This window comes from Stylophora pistillata, chromosome 14 (genome assembly GCF_964205215.1).
Source record: "Stylophora pistillata chromosome 14, jaStyPist1.2, whole genome shotgun sequence".
NCBI lineage: Eukaryota > Metazoa > Cnidaria > Anthozoa > Scleractinia > Pocilloporidae > Stylophora > Stylophora pistillata.
The window spans coordinates 16,170,797-16,191,831 of record NC_142532.1 but is presented as its reverse complement, the minus strand read 5'-3'; the positions used below and the strand labels follow the sequence as shown (position 1 = coordinate 16,191,831).

At 38.2% G+C, this 21,035-nt stretch overlaps 1 protein-coding gene and 2 pseudogenes across 3 annotated transcripts; 2 read left to right on the top strand and 1 right to left on the bottom strand.

Moving 5' to 3' along the window:
* The first annotated feature begins 2,913 nt into the window (after nt 1-2,913).
* Nucleotides 2,914-7,083, top strand: LOC148716815 (uncharacterized; annotated as a pseudogene). The gene is made up of 7 exons (XR_015995193.1): nt 2,914-2,935; nt 3,247-3,451; nt 3,955-4,089; nt 4,657-5,056; nt 5,228-5,440; nt 6,198-6,449; nt 6,970-7,083. The product of XR_015995193.1 is annotated as an uncharacterized LOC148716815 (transcript).
* Nucleotides 7,084-7,833: 750 nt separating this feature from the next.
* LOC111345699 (uncharacterized) lies at nt 7,834-9,083 on the top strand (annotated as a pseudogene).
* A 1,617-nt stretch (nt 9,084-10,700) lies between these two features.
* Nucleotides 10,701-20,768, bottom strand: LOC111345703 (tripartite motif-containing protein 3). Of its 2 annotated transcripts, XM_088745867.1 has the most exons (4): nt 20,579-20,768; nt 20,408-20,503; nt 16,187-16,393; nt 10,701-14,790 (listed from the first exon to the last, which is right to left on the bottom strand). In XM_088745867.1, exons 3-4 carry the CDS (start codon nt 16,376-16,378, stop codon nt 13,936-13,938), a joined length of 1,047 nt encoding a protein of 348 aa, XP_088601993.1. In that variant the 5' UTR covers nt 16,379-16,393; nt 20,408-20,503; nt 20,579-20,768; the 3' UTR covers nt 10,701-13,935. The 2 variants fall into 2 exon arrangements, with proteins under 2 accessions (XP_088601993.1, XP_022808720.1); XM_022952985.2 differs by lacking the exon at nt 20,579-20,768 and having other exon boundaries at nt 20,408-20,571.
* Nucleotides 20,769-21,035: the final 267 nt, after the last annotated feature.

The following is a 21,035-nucleotide window of genomic DNA, read 5'->3' as shown; positions in this document are numbered from 1 at the left end:
GGCCGAGTGCACGACAACTGTACTTAAAGAAATCCTGGCACTCGGGTAGGTAAGGGGATGCAAAATTGCTCATTGCTCGATTATCCCAGCCACATAAATTGAATACCTTTCTATGGATGTTGCACTTGAAAATAAATGTTCTTCACTGAGTAATTAAGAGCAAATCCGTGCAAAAATTAAACATTGCATGGCAAAGTTAAAAAACTAAAATTCGCTGTTCTTTTGCATACAAGTAGCTTTATAAAGTAGACAATTGCTGTGCAGTTTTTTCCTTAAAAAAATTATTTGCTTCCGAGAAAACGAAAACGTTTCGCTTTCAATTTTTGGCGACACCGATCGATTTGGCGACACCGAACAGATTCAAAATAGGTCATGATTCACTCGACTCGCGTATCAAAAAAACTGCGCTAGAGAAAGCTATCACAGTTCCAAGTTGTTGTAAAATTTGTCATTGTCTAATCACCGTGATTTCATAAAGATTAGATTAATTCCAGTATTCAAGAGAGGTCAAAAGCTTATGGTTGTCCCGTGTTGCGTAAAACGGTGGGCGAAAAACAACGATAAATTTTAGTATGTGCCTTTGCTCAGAAAGAAAAAAAAATCACGCTATCCTGTTGTGTAAATGTGACCATCAAGACATTGACATAATAAAAGTTAACACGACTCTGATGCTTAAGCAATTTAATGTAAATATAATAAGGTTAAATCAAATATCATATTCTTAGCTGTTCCTATGAGTCCAGAGTTTCAGTCTGTTTTTCCGTTTTCTCCATTCTGCGGCCTCTGTAAGTTTGACATCTGCACCGTCACTTTATGTCACCGCTCGATCAAAACGGCTGCTCCTGAAAACGTCTAAACTTTGCAATTTGTATTCCTTGTGTGCTTGATACGACGTGTTGGTGTTCTTTGCGACAAAATTTGTTAAAACACTGATCGAGTTGACTATATAGACTGTATGACTCTAGAGCGCCGGACTGCTGTGCGGGAGGTCGAGAGTTCAATACCGGCCGGACCAACACTCAGGGTCTTAAAATTAACTGAGAAGAATATGCTTCCTTTCTTTAACATCAAGAATTGGTTAGATATTCTAGTCTTCTCGGATAGGGACGAATAAATGGAGGTCCCGTCTCCTGCAGGGTTAGGGGCAGGAGACGTTAATTTCCCACGCACGAGATTACTGTGTGATGGATGTCCTCCCCTGGGGTGGGTTGGGTGGGTAACAGGACCCCCGTTGATACCAGTGTTTACTACACTGAAGGGGCTATCCTGTATAAATATAGATGTCTGTCTGTCTGTCTGTCTATGCAAATTTATTTCGCTTGAATCTTTAAAGAGGGACTGTGACGATAAACGTCAGTTTCTCCGATCACAATGAAATTTTGTGTTTGGGATCTCAAAACGTTAAGAAATGAGTGTATCGATTTTTGAGTTTAAATTCCTACGGTAAGCAGTATTTTTTGGGCGATCTTTCTCGAGGCTGTTGAATCCGATTGGAATGTACTGAACCTGGCCGAGGAAGTATGGGGAGACCGGGAGTGACGTCATCCAATCAACCAAGACATAAAGTTGTCAAAGCCATGAGTGTTGTTTCGATGGTTTTATATGATGGTTTTTATACGAGTAAGAAACGTGAAAAGTTCGAATCTTAGTAAGATTCTAATTTTAAAGCTGGCATATCATAATGCCTTCGTCTCGATGCGCTGTGCAGGGATGCAGCAATAGATCAAATCCACAAGATGGAATCTCTCTACACAACTCCCCCGTTAACAAAAACCTTGCCGCGAAGTGGAAGAACTTTGTCAGACTCCACAGAAAAAACTTCGATCACGAAGGCCGGTTTGTTATTTGCTCTGAGCATTTTTTAGAATCGTGTTTTTCAAGGAAATGCCATCTAAAAGGGGCATTGGGAAGATTGATACCAGGATCAGTACCAATTATCTGGAAAAGTTTGAGGGAAAGCCGCGGTAATGACGAGAAAACCTCAAGTACTTCATCGAGGGATCGGCGCATGGTGAGTCGACTATTCTAATCAATTTTTCTCAACTATTCAACACCTGTAGGAAATATCTAAAAAACACAAAAACTGTATAATTTTCCAAACTTTCATTCACCATTCGTTGTTCGTTGGTTTATTGTAACTTGTAGTTAAGTATTCTGGAAATCTGTCTAAATAGTTCTTCGACAGTTTGTCAAAGTGGAGGTGTTCTTTCCACTCATTAGAATGCAAAGACGTGACTGTCCACCGAAATTCGAACTTCGTATTTATCAAATGTTTATTAAAATTTATGATATTAATTGATCTATATAGGCTATGAACGAGATATTTCATTCGAAGACAGCGATGCCACTCTGCGCGGCAAGCCCTGTAATAGAGATAAACCATGAACGCGAAGTGCGTCCAGAGCGGAACACGGCAAATTACATCACTGATTGTATTCACAGTGAACTTGATAAAGAGGTAATTGTGATGTTCAACTGTTTGATTTTAACTCATTATACGTACACAGCTGTACGTTGCTTTGTCTACTATAAGTTGTCGTCTCTAAAACAATACCAGTGTCTGTCCATATTGATCTTATGTGATCTCTGCATGCAGCTACCGACATTTACATCATCAGATTCCGCGAACGGATCCGAAATCATTGCCGATTCTGGTTCTTTGAATAACGATGCTTCTAGGGATCAAGAAGCATCTTCAGAGTTAACGAGAAATTCCGCGGATGAAATTGCCGTTTCTCATTTCGAAGCAGATGAGCTTGCGGCTTCGTTTCCCGCCAAGGAAACAATACATTACCAGGTAAAAAGAAGAGAGATTTTTCATGCGAACACACGCGATCGTGTCAGTACATATAAACAACACATGGTCAGGTCAAGGAATTCCAACGTATCAGAGTCAAATTATAGCATCATTAAATGCTCCATTTTGGTCAATTTAGTAAGAGACTCTCTTATACCTCCACCAGAGTTGCGACGCGTGTAAGTTTGTGAGAGACGAAAACCGAAGTCGGAAGAAAACAATCGACACGCTGACAACCAAAATAAAAAGACTTAAAGATCGCCTACAGGAAAAGGAAAAGTAAATCAAACAACTTACAGAATCAAATAAAAAGTCCACAGGTTATAAATTTTATTTGTAACGCAAAAATTGTAGATCTTACCAAATAGTCGTACAATGTGTTTGCTTCACTATAAATCTGAAATATTGAAGCAAATTATATGCATAAAAACCTTTTCACTATTTTGTAGGTGTTCAAGCTGCACCTACTATTGAAGATGAGGATCCCCTTACCGAAGCTGAAGAAATGGATTGCCCTGACTCAGACCATGAAGATCCAACATGGAACCCAAAGATGGAGAACGAGCAACCAAAGCCATCCAAATTTCAGGAAGATATTGAAGAGCAATATAAACACCACAAGAATGATGATGTCGGAGGAAGTCACAATTCAAGGTAAGTACTTGTTTTATTATTATTTAACAATTATTCCACGAGCGCGCGTTGGATATGACATGATAGATAGCCAACGAGGCGCGTAGCGCCGAGTTGGCTATAATCATCTCCTATCCAACAAGCGCGAGTGGAATAATTGTTTTATTAAACACGTTCATTTAAATTATTAAATTTTATTAAATTTTTAGCTCCCTTTTAATTTTAAGCTGACACCTGCTTGCCATATTTGTAGATTATGGTATATTGGCTGATATACCATAATGGCTAAGCCACTAAAAAGTCTTGAATTGCATTATCCAATGATCTAGTTTTTAATAATTATTACTATAGCATAGCTTGTAAAAGATGGGTAAGAGTTGCTCGAGGCATCTTCCATGCTCTCCAAACTTCCTGCGTGGTCGAATTCTCTATGAATGCACGCTGATGCATGAACCAATTGTTAATTATCATATGTTTTTAATATATCTTCCAAGATTTTTGACCAATATGATTTCTATTTGCAGATTGAATGTAGATGGTAAAGACCTAAGAGAGGAACCAAAGGAAATTGTCTTTTTATCTAAGCTCCTGCTGCTTTTCCAGTTTTGTAACAAGTGTTTGGCACCTATTCCTAAAGTTGATGTTTCCCAAGTTGGAATATCACGTTTACGGATACGAGCTCTAATCTTTTTTACTTATGTAACTCTTCCGTTTTTAGCAAAAAGACACTAAGAAACTCTAAATGACTTTCTATTAAATTTGTTAGCGCGCTTTGTTTGATTTCTATTCCGTGACCAGCGAATATCCGCTCGAAGCTAGCTACACAAAGCACTATTCATTTCTATTTCCCCTACGTCAAAGTGTAAGAACTAAATTCGCCTTCTATTAGCAAGTAGTTCAGTTGCGAGGAGTCACTGTAGCGAAACCATTTCGGAGCTGAACAGAGTTTAGGAGTTCTCTACCCCGGAGTCAAGATCCGATGTAAGTTACTCTTGTAATATTCCTCATTTTTATCATTTCTAGTTTCGTAGTCTTTCGGTTTTCCTTATATCAAACCTTCATGTATCCGTTCTATAGTTTTTACCGCCTGTGCTGTACAAAGACTGCCAGCTTAAGTGAATGAAGAGTTTGATGCTGCTACTTGTCTAAAGTTCAACACTGGTTATACTGGCGAACTCCGGTGCCCAACACCACGTGTGTGCGGCATCGGGAACTTGACATGGAACAATACTGAATGTGGAATACAAATGCTGGAAATGCCAAAATATGTTTACCTGGCAAAGTGAACCCATGCTTATGAAATTCCCTGTCGGAAATCTGTTACTTAGCTTTGCTATTCTTTGTGCAGGAGCATCGGTTAGGAAAACACTTCTCGTATTTCATTATATGAACATACTTGTTTATCATGAAGCTACATATTATTACAATCAAAGAAGAATGCTAATCCCATCTATTGTTAAGTTATGGCGTGAGTGGCAATCAAAAATACTACACTCACTGAAAGATAAAGAAGTCATATTGGCAGGAGATGGTCGCCATGATAGCATGAGCCATTCTGCAAAGTTTGGAACCTATAGCATTTATTGCTGTACAGTGGGACTTATAATTCACCTGGTTTTAGTACAGGTTAGTGATTTTCATCAAGTAAGGGTTACAAAAACAAAACAACAACAACATCAAAAAATGTAATAATATATTTTCTGGAACTGTTGTTTCATTTTTAGGGCTTGTTCACACAGTTACACTTCGCACACTGATATTAATTACTGTTAACCAATAAATGATTGTTGTTTTCAGGCGAATGAGGCAGGAAGTAGTTCCGTAATGGAGTTTCTAGGTCACCAAGATCATTTGAGTTTCTTCTGACAAGTGGCATGATTATCTTAACCTTTGTATCTGATCGTCATGCATCCATTGCCAAATGGATGAGGGAGGTGTTACCAAATCGTTGCAGGGAATTAGGAAAACCGATTGTCCGTCATTTCTTTGATCTATGGCATTCGGGTAAAAGTCATTCGGGTAAAAGTAAGAGTAATGATCTAACATTGATCCACATTCCTTGTAATTTTTTCGTGTCAAGCTGCTCCGTTGTGAAATAGATGTTAGTATAAATGTACTTAAGATACAATGAATATATGAATTTCATATATTTTGAACTGCGGTATTAGATACGTATGATGCACGATCCTCGCAGGAGATAGCGCTATTTAAGCAATAGCGAAAATCAGACCTGAAAAAAATCAGGCCTGTTCGGGACTCGAACCACTGACCTCTGCGATACTAGTGCAGCGCTCTACCAATTGAGCTAACAAGCCAACTGGGAGCAGGCCGTTAAGTTGATTCGTAATAAACCCGTGAAAGTGATAAATGAGATATAATGAATATATGAAGTTCATATATTTTGAATATTTGGATCGTGCATCATACGTATCTAATACCGCAGTTCAAAATATATGAACTTCATATATTCATTGTATCTCATTTATCACTTTCACGGGTTTATTACGAATCAACTTAACGGCCTGCTCCCAGTTGGCTTGTTAGCTCAATTGGTAGAGCGCTGCACTAGTATCGCAGAGGTCAGTGGTTCGAGTCCCGTACAGGCCTGCTTTTTCTCAGGTCTGATCTTCGCTATTGCTTAAATAGCGCTATCTACTGCGAGGATCGTGCATCATACGTATAAATGTACTTAGTTGTCATCTCTACACCATTGAAAATAAGCCCCCCCCCCATTTTTTTTAAGTGTACTCATTTCATTATCTCATAGAAATTCAGAAGACTTTAATCAAATTGAGCAAAGAAAAAGGATCTGAAATAATCGGAAGATGCAGGAAGGCATGTGTATGCCACTTTTATTGGTCTGTGATATCGACTCCTGGAGTACTAGGCGATGTGAAAGTCGCTAAATTCCATTCATTTTTGTCACATGTCATTAATATACACACCAATCTTCCTAAACGACTATTTGACGCCTGCTATCATGGAGTAATTACCAAACCAAAAGCATGGACTATAAAAGGTGAGAATATAAGTCTAGATGTTAGTCAATAACACTGGTTTATTTTTTTTAATATGTTACTGTATGCCGCAGTACATAACATAAAAATAAGGACAAAGTCTAAGCATGTAGTTTCCCATTTTCTACTCCTCGTTTTAAATGGGTTTGAAAAATTGGGTTCTGTCCTCGTGTACCGGTTCACAAGAGCCGATACAAAAGACCGAACAATACACAACAGCTAACTAATGACTCCTAAACAAAGAAAGAACAATGGTAATTCCCTTGTGAACCGGTACACCAGGACAGAACCAAAAATTGGATTTTGACATCAATGCACTGACAAATTTATGCAAACCATTGAAGAGGAATTACTGTATTGTGTTATTCACAAAGGTATTCTTTAGCCATTGTTATATCATTGTCTATAGAATTAATTACAGTGCCATTAATTTGTCAGAATTGTTAAGATCATAAGGAACACCCAAACGTAAAATTGAAGTAATAATGAAGTAACCATGCTGACAAAGTATTTGATTTGCAGGATCAGAAGCATTTGGGAAGTAACACACGAAGACGATAAAGAATAACGGCTATCAAAATGATGGTCCTAGAAAACTTGGAAAATATACGTCTTGACTGAACGTGCTATAAAAACTATCGAAAGTCGTCTTTTTAATTCCGGAACACCTAAACATGCGAATCTAAATATATTTGTCTTTCGTGTACTAAATCGGCAGACCGTCGACTAGACAGGTCAAGTGAAGAAAAATACTGTTTGTCTAGCTAATTACATCTTAGGTGTAGTTTCCATGATAACTGTTCAACAGCGGCAAGAGTTACACTTAAATCAGTTTTAAAACCAGAAGTGAATCGATCATGAACCAGTGTTTGGGACTAAACCTAGGCTTTGTTTTTGTTTTCATTTTGTTTTTGTTTTTTTTGTTTTTTAATTTTTTTGTATTTCGAGATTGCTATTCACTAATTTCCACCAAACATAATTCTTATTTATTGGACAGAACTAACAAACTAATAATACCAACAGAAAGTAGTGATAGAGGGGCTTTTTGGTTTCAAAAGCCGAAACGATGAGAAAGATTACGACAGCACAAAACTGGAAGGGATGAGAGAAAGAGGAGAAAATGGTTTCTCAATGGGCAGATGAGTTTCCGTGTGCACTAACAAGCTTAGCACTCAATCCCCAAGCGATTTCTTTGGTACTTAACATGCCTGTACTTTTACTGGCATTTGGAAAACCAATCAACGACTCACTTTATGATAAGCGGTTTATATAGCGTCATATAAGGAACCGCTCGACCAATCAGATTGCTGGAAACTCTTTGCTCAGCTCTTAACAGTCTGATGATGTGAAGTTACTTTGTGGACTGCAAAACAGATTGGGCTAGAGCTTAGTTCTTGTTGGATCTTAATTGCCTGCTTTCTTGTCTTGTTGTTTAATTAGTTGAATTTGGCTGGTTTCAATTTGCGCGAAGTTAATATTAACAGTAAATTGTAAAGAGAATCCTTTGTTTTAACGTAAAACCTATTAAAGCCACACCCTCTGCCAAACACTTAAAATTGCATGTCTGTCTGGCGTCTGATGCAAAAGCTTTGTGAGAATTGTTTCCTTCTATTCCTGAGGTTTGCAAATAGTTCACAACCATGCAAGCCAGTAAGGCAGTAGAAAATACGAAGAATACAGTCATGGAAGCCCCTAAGACAGCAGACGCTCAGAAGTATATGGCTGGACAAGCCACTCAGTCAGCTGACCCTCAGAATCGCCACCATTGCCAGTTGCTCTACCATCGCCTCATACTCCCCGACTGGCTCTGTAAAACTGCAGAGTGGAACTCCCCCAAGGAAGGGAATGGGTTGAATCTCGACACCGTTACCCGACTCCTCAAACTGGGAGAACGTATTCAGGGTTCCTCTCTTTCCCAGAGACATGTTGACTTATAATGAAGACATCACTGTCAAGATGAAGGTCGGCGTCGTTTTACCTGAGCCTTAGAAGGCCCGTGATCCCATGTCTTACATGATATCCGACGGGGACCTTTCGGTGGGAATTCAGCTCTTGGATCCCAACCACGATTACTCCGCATTAGGTCCTTACCGAGCTATGGAATGTGAGTCCGCCAGAGCTGAGCTGCGAAACCCAAATGTAGACGTCGCGGCGACGCAATTTTCCCTTTCGTAAACGGCCGCTGCCATTTGAAACGGTCGTTGCTATTTTGAAACGGTCGTTGCCATTTTGAAACGGTCGTTGCCATTTGTCCAAACAGTCGTTGCCATTTTGTAATGAATGGCATCGACTGTTATCGGAAATGGCAACGACCGTTTCAAAATGGCAACGACCGTTTACGAAAGGGAAATCCGCCGCGGCGACCGTTTCTTCCAGTTCAAAGAATAACCCTGACCAGTTTGAGCTGACTTTCAACCCAACCGAAATGTTTGGATCTGCTTACTGTGCCATACATGAAGGCCACAAGATTGTTTCCAGGTACTCAGATCCTCTTAAGCTCAGCCAGGGGCTGACCTTCGAGTTGTATCGCTTTAAGAGCACTGAGAGATCGGTACACCATTATTTACATTGAAATCACTGTGTACAAGGACTGTACGTTTGATGTCGAAACACTGGTCCGATCCGCATCTAGTTAATTTCTCACTATTTGGTCAAGAAAAATGAAAATAGCATGTTTATGAGAAGTTGTTAATTAAAAATCCTCATTAAGAGACACTGTTCTAATCATAGTCATTATATCTTATGTCATTTCATTGTAAACCACTCAGTGTATTGTCTTAACACAACTGTACTTGTAGCATTCAACTGCACGAAACGCTAGTTTGGAAATCATTTAATATGTTTTTGATAGGGTAAGAAGAGATAAATCTTGAGTTCGGTTGTGAGTTTAAAAATTACTCTTTTTCCACAATTGGCAGTAATGTCCCAATCTGATTGGGCAATTTACTGCTGCCGATTAAGGTATAGACAACACAACTCGCGTCAACGTGTAATGCAACGGGTCACGCACTAAAAGAATCGTTTCATTTGAGGTCGACGTTGGAGCTGGGAAAAAAAAAAAAAAAAACGATAACAAATCGGCAGGGGTTTAGCGTGGTCTTTACCCCCATCAACCACGACATTCGTCATAACAGTGGTCAAAATTTGGTGCGGCATCCCGTGAGTCTACAACATTTTGATCACTGTGATGATGAATATCGTTGTAGATTAGAGCACAGACCACGCTAAACCATTGTTAATTTGTTGAATTCAGTTGCGTTTGTCACGAGCGTTCAGAGAAAGAAAACTCTTGGGCAATAATGAGATTGACAGGGTGTGCATCTGTCAGTTTGTTACTCTAAATCAAATCCAAATTTTCGTAGTCAATGAGAAACCGTACCGTAAGCAGAATTTGAAAACAAATACGTCAACTAAGCAAGATGAGAAAATTATTGCAACGAGGGCTATTTCGCTGTATACTTCAAGTAAAAAAATGGGATTTCTTCGGGAGTTCGAGACATTGCGGTCAACATGAGAGCCGAGAGCTTCCTTATGTACAAGCAAACAAGTAAATATTAACGCCGTAGGCCTTTACTGAAGAGAAAAGTCAACTGCATTGGTGGTGAACGCATTGCCATGCATTCATCAACCTGACAGAGTGGTGCAAAATGTAAATGAGGCGTCAGTAGCTTATTACCGAGGTCAAACACAAAGAAAAAGTTATCGTAATTTTATATGTGTCAGGTGCAGTTACGACTTTTCTCAGGGCTGGAAAATCATTTGAAATACCGCAGTTTACGAAACAAAACTTTCAGTAAATCAGCTTTTTCTTTCCCTAATATTTCTCTAAAATTGCTATTCCTTTTGCATCTGTTAATTTTTATTTCTTTCTTGCACAGCTGTTTAATTTATTATCAAGTTTGCCCATCTTTTCAGCCAGATGTGTATGATATCAATGTTTCGCATCTGGGCCTCTATGGTTCCTTAAGATTACAAATTAGTAAATAACAAGAACACGCAGATAACCAGATTGATTAACTAGTCGATCCATTCCTCAAAAACTCCATTGGTCAAAACAAAACAAAAAAAGGAAAATTAGACCTTCACACCCTGACAAAAGTACGCATATTCTTCATAGCGTTCTCTAGAAATTTTCTAAGGTGCTGACAAGGAGAATTTGTTTAACAATCCGAAGTTTCGTTATTCAGTGATTATTCCCCCTGATTTTGTGACCCCTAGGGGGGATGAAGCGAAGATGAATCAGATGCTAGTCGTTCTCATGGATTAAGGATTTAATAATTGTGTGAATATATACTTTATTATAAAAGTAATGCGTCCATTGATTTATTTGCTACTAAATTAAAAGGTAAATATTCAAAATGATTTAGAAAGCAAAAAAAGACGCATTGTTCATGCAAACGATTGTAAGACATCACCTTGGACGAACGTAGATCCTTTCCATACCAATTATGCCATTAAAAAAATTACCCCGGAAAGGACAACTTCCAATAATAATATGATATTCATAAAAAAAAGTATCAAGGAGTATTTATTTTTATTACGAAGTGCGCTTTTTGCAAAATGATACCAACTGATAAGCATTTCGCATTACTATTAGTTCTCCACATTATATTATTGATGCTGTATTACAGTTCATTCCTTACACCGAGAAGATCTAACTGTAATAATACCGATTCTCATTACATGAAACATAAAACTAAGTACCATGAAGTATTTTACACAGATTAACGATATGCAATTGAAATGAAAGGCTAGTCCTCTATCCCAACCCGACACTAATTTCCTTCCTATAGCCTGGATATACTTAAAAGACTTGAAATATAATTGGACCTTAGAAGCCCAAGATAAAAATCTGTCTTAATTTCAGTGCCTTCAGGTTTATTTTTTTCAATTTCATTTCATTTTATTTCACGGTGTAAGTACCTCCCACTGTCCCTCATAAACCCTTGCACATTTTTTTTAAGAATGTGCAGTCCGGGTCATCCATTCCATAGCCATTTCTGGATACTTGATGACGTCACCAATATAGGTGTCGTGGTGGGACCTCGAGGAAACCCATTAATTACTTTATTCGAGCCCTAGCGACTTTGTTCCTTGGCCATATCCTATGAAACTTTGCAAAAATACTGAAGACAAACTATTATACACATCGAGCTAAGAATTGATGGCGGCCACGATGACGAGACAGAAAAATTCAGATGAAAAGTCGGGTGGAGGTGCTTGTTGCGAAGTGCTCGATTGACGAGTAACCTCTCTTTAGTTGAGGTTTTCAGGTATATAACATTTTTTTGGATTCCTGACAAAAATCTTTTTAAAAACTAGAATAAATTTGCTTCCAATCTGTCTAAATTTTAATCGAGTGCACGAGGTTTTTGTTCGTGTGCACGAGGTTTTTGTTCGAGTGCACGAGGCTTTTGTTCGAGTGCACGGATGTTGAAAGCTAGTCTTTTATTGTGCAAACTACTAGGCGGATTCCCTTTGTCCAGATCCATCGCCGGAGTATCGCGTAAGCCATAAATTTTAACCATACGTTGTGGCCGGGCAATTTAGAATAAAAGGATAATTACTTATTGGACCTTATCAAGCTTATAATTTGGATATATCAACAAAAGTTGAAATGGTAAATTGGCCACCGTAATGATTACAAAAGCTGACGTTTCGAGCCTTAGCCCTTCGAGCGTTAGCCCTTCGCTCCGACTGATGAGTGTGAAATTTTCGTCTACAAGCATGAGAGGGACTTGTCTGTAATTGCAAAACTTGTTTGAAAACACTGAATCCACTGTACTCTTCCAGAATGCGAGGACGTAGAGGGCATGCATGTTGAATGTTTGAAATAAATGAATCGTTTTAATGATATCTTACGTCCAGTCCTTACTTGCGAATTCTGTTTCGGCTTACTACCATCTTAAGACATGGCCGCCACAAAAATAGAAAAATTCAACTTCCTCTTGTTGCCAGTACCTCTCGGCCAAATTTGCTTTGTTTTAGTTTTGATCTCACCCAATCACGAAGCTCGAAACCGATATCTAGAAATGGTTATGGCCCGAACTGGTGTGAGGACTAATGGGACGTACTCAAAGTATACGCGTGGTTTTTGTCCTGTTATGGACGTTAGGTTAACAGAATATAAACGTTTGTTGTGTGACAATTCTGCCTCGATATAATGATATCCAACAGACTTCTTTAGCTTAATATCTTTGAGACGTCTTTCTTTTCAATTCCGTCTTATTAAGGGCATTTGAACACAATTCACAGAAACAAAAGGGGGGTTTTCCTTAAGACCCCATAGGGAGAAAAACATATTTAAGCTAAACTTTCTTAACTTGACCAATGTCATAACGTTGTGAAAAACTTCGCTTAAAGTGCACCTAAACCCAAAAACTTTTTTCGCTTAACGAAATAAGCGTTTTTTTTTTGGAGTATCTCTGTACAAAATTTTTTTAATTTGCTCAAATCTTTAATTTTCTATGCCCAGTCGAAATATGGAAAATCGGCCGCCATCTTGCCCCACGACCGAGTTTAAAGATGAATGGCTCTAGCGGGTAATGTGACGTCAAATCGAGAACACGAAAGTCTGCATTTCACACATTTTCACTTGTTTGGGAAGTTTGTAGTCGATATTGTCCGAAAATATGCCAACTGAGTGTGTTGTAGAAGGATGTAGTAACGTGCAAAATTTGCAAGAGGGTATCGCGCTTCATACATTCTTCATACAATACACCTAGTCGGCATACTTGGAACAATATCGAAGACAACCTCCCCAAACAAGTGAAAATGTGTGAAATGTAGACTTTCATGTTCTCGATTTGACGTCACATTATCCGCTAGAGCCATTCCTCTTTAAACTCGGTCGTGGGGCAGTATGGCGGCCGATTTTCCGTATTTCGACTGGGCACAGAAAATTAAAGATTTGAGCAAATTAAAAAAATTTTGTACAGAAATACTCCAAAAAATAAGTTTATTTCGTTAAGCGAAAAAAAAAAAAGTTTTGGGTTTAGGTGCACTTTAAAGTTAAGATTTTCCACACTCTCTACGTCAGTTTTCACATTTCTTACACCAGGTTTGTGTTTTCTTTGTTCATTAAGTACTTGGTTTGTTGTCCAAATTTGGTCCGGAAAAAAAAGACAGTGGTATTTTCCAAGTTAAAAAAGACGTCTTTAGGATAATTGGTTTAAAAATATTTCCATGCACTTAAGATGAGTTAGATTTAAGTAAAGTTCACTTAAGGAATTTTTGTTAAACTTGGATTGGACCTCAGTCAAAATTTCATCTAAATAGTTTTACGTTCATCGAAGTAAACCCTCCTCGAAAATTCACTCTTTCTTGGAGGGACCCGTGACATCTATTTGGACACGCTTTTTCGGTGAGTATAGGACATTTCTTGTGTCTTTGAAGATAAATCGAGATTCATGAGCCCAAACATGTCTTCAAATTAAAAATGCCGTAGTAATTGAAGAAAAAACCTCGTGGTACAAATTTGTGTACCTCTCAGTGAACTTTGACCTTTTGCTCTAGAAGAAACACGATTAACAAACCCATCACTAATAGAAGCAAAGCAAACTCTATCCTTATTTTAGGTAGTGTTACGTCATCAGTACTGACTGAAGGAGGTTTTTCAGATTCGGAAAACTCGATACGCCTAATTCTTGCCTGATTCTGAAGGTCACTGCCACTGTTTACGGGGTGGATTTTCAGAAGCTGGAGGGAAACTTTTTTACAAGGTCGAATATCATGGGAAATTGAACTTAGATCCTTTAGATGCTCCTCAAATTGTCTTCTCTTACGCAAGAATTCCACTTTCTTTTCGCCACTATGGCTACAGCTGGTGAAACTTTCTTTAACAGTCTCTACTTTGCTTACTGACAAAAGTAGAGCCTCCCTTTTCTCTTTCAGGTCATTGACAAGAGCTGTAGACATTTCATTCACCTCTTCCTTCAGTCTTTCCCTTGCACTATCCAATTGTGAAATTTTACTATCGATGAAGCTGTCAACTTGTTTCTTGACCTCCAAAAAGTTTTGTGGCAATGCTTCTTCGATACCCTCTATAGAAGTAATTTCTGCTTTAAGTGCAGACATCTGCGGTTTTGCTTCTTCCAACAGTTTTCCTATCTTTTTTTTCTCACGAGAAAATACTCCACTCAAAGGTTGATTCAAGTGGGAACGGTGGTCTATCACTGTACATGCTCTGCATATCGGTTTATCGCATGAGCAATAAAGATCTACTGGTTCTTCCACGTGTTTCTCACAATTAACTTGCGCATCAAGTTGGGCGTCATTGTTAACTTCCAAGAGCTGCTTGATTAGGAAATTGGAAGGAAGATTTTCGACACCACCTTGTTGCAGCTAGAAAAAAAAATTAACCTCTAATTTCATACATTGTTTGCTCTTCTTTCTTTCTTTCGTCTTCATAATGGAAGCTAATTTCCTTACTTTCCCAATTACTTCTTAACATCAAGGTCTAAACGTTGTCCTAAAATATTCTTCCATGCGTATTGAATTAAATGTTTACGGTAAGAATACAACGGCTTTGTTTAAGTGCAGTAGCCCTTTGATGTGACGATGGTGCTGAAAAGTTACCCCCAATCCTCATTTACACCGCAGTTTGTTTCATTACATTTTCTAAGTGCCCCGTCGTAATATAATGAATTTGTGTATATATATATATATACACAAATATATATATAAAATATATATATATGTATGTATGTATGTATGTATGTATATATATATTATAGTGAATTTGTGTATGTGTATATATATATATATATTTCTTGGTTATAGTCTATCCTTGCAGTAGAGTGCTCGATGCGTTCGCAGAGTGAGGTATATCTGAATATTGGACAAATCAGTAAGACAAATGTTTTTTTCATGAATGTAAATTTACCGCCACGCTTATTATGCAAATTTTATGGGACATAAATATGTATATGTATGAAATTCAGATATATATTTTCCGACAACTTATTTAGCTCGCGCGCGATTGGTCAAAGCACATCACATGGTCGAGTACAACCCAACTTGAATGGGGGATATTCCTAGATAAACAATTTCCAAAATTCCCCAATTTCCAAAACTTTCGTACAATACTGAGACTGCTTTAAAATTTAATTCAAGACGAGAAAGCGTCGTGCGGTTGTTACAGAAAAAGTACACCTTTTTTGTTCATAAAATTTTATCCTGAGCGTTGAAAAATATTTGAAGGATAATAGACACAACAGCCCCCATGTGATGCAAAAATATGCTCGAAGCTTACATGCAGTTCTCCTTGAGCCTCGCCCTTGGAAACTGACTGCATCTCGGAACAGATAATTAAAGTGGCCTCGAATAAATATCTGTGCATGCATATTTTCGCGCCAAACGGAGGCTATTAGAGAGATTCAGCGTCGCGTTTATGTGAAACGGCAGCTTGACCTTTCGTAGAATAGCATGAACCTTGCTGTTTTAGCTTCGCGTGAGTTCACGTTATAGTGGATTTGAAAGCGCCCTGGTATTACTAACAAGGAATAGTTTTTGTACCCTTTTTCCGGCGATTAACTTGTACTCTGTTAAGGAAAAAAGTGAAGAAAATCTAATGTACACAGCTAGTGTGAAAAGGTTACTTTCAAGTGCGTAGAAACGGCAAAGCACAACCGGCAAACGTGAAAAAAAAGGCGGGAAAAACAAGGTCACTTGGTCGCTCTTGCCGCTCACGTTTCACGTAAACATGGTGCTAAATCTCTCTATTGTGCATATAGCTCACCTTGGTTTCCACTCGGCATTCAGGACACGTGATTTTCTGCTTACGCCCACCAGCAGCCCTAAACACAATTCGTTGAAGGCAGTGTTCACAATAGGTGTGATGACAACGCAACATTCTAGGCTTTTGGAATGATTCCAAGCAAATTCCACATTCCAGATTTTTCTCTAGTCTGTCTTCTACCGAGGAAGCCATTTATTTCAGATTGTTCTAAACAGAGGAAAACATTTATGAAGTTCAACGAAGCTTTGATCCAGAAACCAAATACAGTCACCCAAGGTGAATGGCGCTTTAACATAGGTTGATTGCTTAATACAGATTCCACACAATAGCGGTATTATAAAAAACGATAAACAGTGCTACTTCATGTTTTATTGTTTTGTTTTGTTTTGTTTTAACGACTTGACCGGGTGTGACTTGATCCGGAAGGGTTGGTGCGAACGGAACACAAGGTCCATGCGAGGCACAACCCCTTCCCTCAAATTCACCCTGGATAGACCACAACACCGGGCACTACGTGCCCTACTCTTTTCAAGGAGTGTGTAGGTTCTTTAACGTCCCACAAATTTAAATCACACATAAGGGCTTTTGAGACGGGACCTCCATTTATCGTCCCTATCCGAGAATACTAGAGAGTCAAAGGTAAAGGTAAAGGTCTCTATTTCTCTAAACAACATACGTGTTTAGTTACAATTTTTTTAAGGTTGAAATCAGACAGGCGCCTCTGGCAGCCGTGTTTAGTCCGTAGCGATTTCACCTACCCACCCAACCCACCCCAGGGAGGACATCTATCACACAGTAATCTCGTGCGTGGGAAATTAACGTCTCCTACACCAACCCTGCAGGAGAAGGGACCTCCATTTATTCGTCCCTATTCGAGATGACTAGAATATCTAACCATTTCTTGATGTTAAAGAAAGGAAGCATATTCTTCTCAATTAATTTTAAGACCCTGAGTGTTGGTCCGGCTGGTATTGATTTCTCGACCTCCCGCACAGCAGTCCGGCGCTCTCCCAATTGAGCTAATCAGGCGGCAGTTTAACCGTTTGCAGACATTTTTTAAAGGCAGCACTTTCTACTCAGTTATTTAAAGACCCTGAGTGTTGGTCCGGCCGGATTTGAACTCTCGACCTCCCGCACAACAGTCCGGCGCTATACCAATTGAGCTAACCGGGAGGCGGTTCATGCCATAACTGACAGTTTAATGAATGTATAGAATCCCGCTTGAAAATACTACTTAGCTTGATTGAAAGATAGAAACATGTATTAAAAACTACTTAGAAGATTACTCTAGTTTTACATGTACGTATATAATTAGCTATTGTGGTTTTCGCAGAGACTACATTGTAAGGGAGACGATTTAATTATACCATCATTTACTCATTATGAATAAACATAACTCAGGGGTCCATTTTAGGACCACTTTTGTACATAATTGATATGAATACAGCTCCTAAAGCTATACACTCAAGCACCACTGTACAACTGTATGCTAATGACGTGAAATGCTTCAGAATCAGAGATAACACCAAATCATGTTCAACAATACAAAGTAACTGGTCAAATCTAAACGATTGGTCAGCTGATCACTTCATGGAGTTTAACTCAAACAAATGCAAATATCTTGGAATCACAAGGAAAAAGAATATTGCCGATTAAACCTATACACTTAATGGCTCACAGATTATGTAAGTTTCAACTGAGAAAGACCATGGTGTGCATGTTTCTACCAAGTTATCTTGGAATAATCACATCATTGACGTCATCATCAGTATTACCAACAAGATGCTGGGCATGATCAAAAGAACTTGTACCAATGAATGTGATCAGGAAACATTCATTTGATAATTTTATACCAATCACTTGTTCGATCACAGCTGGAGTATGCTTCACAGGTCTGGTCACCTTACACTAAATTAAAGATCACTGCACTTGAGCGTGTACAAAGACGTGCAACTAAATTTATCCTGAAAACTGACTTAAGCCTGAAAGGTTATATTGATTTCAATGTTTTGTCATATGTAAATTTTAAGACACCCAAATATAACATCAGAAATAGAGAAGCTACACTAGTGAAAGGCCTTTTCAAAACTGATGCTTTTAAATTTTCTTTCGTCAATTGTATTGTAGACCTGTGGAATTGCCTACCACTAGATATCAGAACAGTTGAACATTTCCCATCATTTAAGAACAGTGTTGACAAATTTTATGTTAATAAATTTAACATAAATAAGAATAGACTTTTATAATTGATTATCAATATATTGTCATGATATTCACACTATTGGAGCAAACTTGTATAATTTTTTATGTACATATATACATATATATAAATTGTGACTTGATTTTTGTAGAACAGTGCTCAATACATAGAAGTAGAGCGAAGTATATATTGTGGGAGGAAAAAGACAAGTAAACTACAAGTTCATCCCTACAAGCCTGTTTCGTGGTCGCCCACTCATCAGGGGATTTAATGAGAATAAACTTTACCATTGCTTATCTACAATATAATTTGTATGATCTAACTAGTCTAATTTATGCAGCGCGAAATTGACAGTTTAGTTGTTGCGTAGGAGGGCTTTGCTTCTGTGGCAGCAAGAAGACACGAGTTCATTACGTTTGTTTAATGTTGATAATTTGGGCCGGCAGATGATTAGGAATTTTTCTTTGAGGCAGAAGTTACATCTTTTACTTGAGCTGTACTTGAGCCGTACAACAGCTCAAGTAAAAGATGTAACCTCTCCCTCAAAGAAAAATTCCTAATCATCTGCCGGCCCGAAGTACAGCTCAAGTAAAAGATGTAACCTCTGCCTCAAAGAAAAATTCCTAATCATCTGCCGGCCCAAACTATCAACACTAAACAAACGTAATAAGCTCGTGTCTTCTTGTCGCCACAGAAGCAAAGCCCTCCGACGCAACAACTAAACTGTCAATTTCGCGCTGCATAAATTAGACTAGTTAGATCATGCAAATTATATTGTATATAAGCAATGGTAAAATTTATTCTCATTAAATCCCCTGATGAGTGGGCGACCACGAAACAGGCTTGTAGGGATGAACTTGTAGTTTGCTTGTCTTTTTCCTCCCACAATATATACATATATATATATATATATATATGTATATTGAGGCAGTTTATTTTTATAAGGAATCCTCGTTTTCTGAATAGACTGACCTAATTATTCAGATCTTGTCATTGTAATTTTTGCTTTTTATTTATTTTAATTGTTTATTTATCTACATTTTATATATCAAGATCTGTATAATTAAAGTTGAGTTAATTAGATTTTAAAAAAATTAAATCAAGTAGTAGGATCATCGAGCGTCACTTAATGTAACACGATTGACACGTTCGGAATTAAACAGCCATATCCATAAAAAAAAATTCTGGGTCTTCATACATGAGAATGAAACATAGAAACCGAAAACTGTGCTCTGAGGGCTTTAAAACTTCAACATGCATGATGAGCATCAATAGTTTAGTTATATAGGTTAGCCGGAATTATGCAAATTTTTCGTCAAACCGTGGCTAGTGTCTTAAAGAAAACATGACATGCATCGCTAGTTATCAAGTTGAATATTCAGTTTATGGCAAACTTGAGCACTATAACTTAAGCACCACATTTTCCTGAGTATGTCGATAGGTTATAGTTATCTGCAACACTCATCTCATATGCGATTTCCTATTGCTGTTACCCGATATGAAATGTCCAAAAAGTCGAGAACAGTCACTATGAATAATGATTTAAGAAAATGACCAGCCTCCCGTTTCATGATTGATAATTAATTGAGAAAATGCTGAAAAAGCTACAGCATATATACAACTGATTTAGCTGACATCCAAGGATAAGTTAACTTAAGTTAAGTAAGTTAAGTAGGGTAAGTTAAGTTACCACGACATATACCCTATTTACACCAAAGCTCGAACATGTCTTAAAACTGTTTTGTTAAACACGATGTAAATTTTTTTCCTCATATAGGCTGCTTAAACCAATGCCAAACTTCAAATGTACCACATTACTTGAAGTATATTATAAATTTAGTCTTTCAGTTGTCTGTTTCTGGTTTTAATGAGTTAAAGCCGATTTGACTAAACATGTTCTACTGGTGTGAATGGGGTCATAGATTCGGCGCTTTAACCGAGTGAATGTAAAAATAACTTAATTTCAAGTTTGATCCAAACAAACCACGCGTGAAAAGCTCAAATTCTCAAAGCACACTTACCTTAGCTGTTCAAATACTGGGTCTTTCTTCTCTAACGACTGTGTTGTTCTCGAATTGGCGAACGAATCTTTGACTAGACACTCTGTTCACGCGGAACTGTGAGAAATATTTGTTCTGTTCAGATGGAATTGCTAACAGAATGAAGTTTTCGATATTTGTCATTGGCTATACCTTCTCCTCATGCGCAGAGCGCTGCCTAACCAAGTGCAAAATTGCATCTAGAGTGTGGATAACCGATATTTAGCTTGGAGAGATAAGGAGACAGCACTACTGCTTCTCCCAAGACAAGATCATTGTCAAGTTGAAGAGGATAAAGTTCGGTTATTGGCAAATGATAAATGCTGAAAGACGAAGCGGAGGGGGAGACTGGTAACATTACAATGTAATGGAACTATGGTCTGGATGCCCGGCTGTTGAAGCTTTGGATAATGGCATTGAGACCGCAGAAGAGATACCCGGTGGTAAAAATCCTGTGGATAGTGACTCGGGGCTAATATCTTTGGCAGCAAATGAAGCTGCATGGGAAGATGACACTGGTGAAATCACTACCTCGGATGAAAGCGCCAACGATGCAGTTTAGCAGCTGTTGATGCAAGAAAAATTTCATTTCTAAATTGAAAGAGTAAAA

Excerpts from the sequence above, each read along its gene's own strand:
- LOC111345703 (XM_088745867.1), bottom strand. The coding sequence starts at position 16,378 with ATGGCTTCCTCGGTAGAAGACAGACTAGAGAAAAATCTGGAATGTGGA. Across the intron at positions 14,791-16,186 it reads AATGCCGAGTGGAAACCAAG|CTGCAACAAGGTGGTGTCGA; the intron begins GTGAGCTATATG and ends TTTTTTTTCTAG.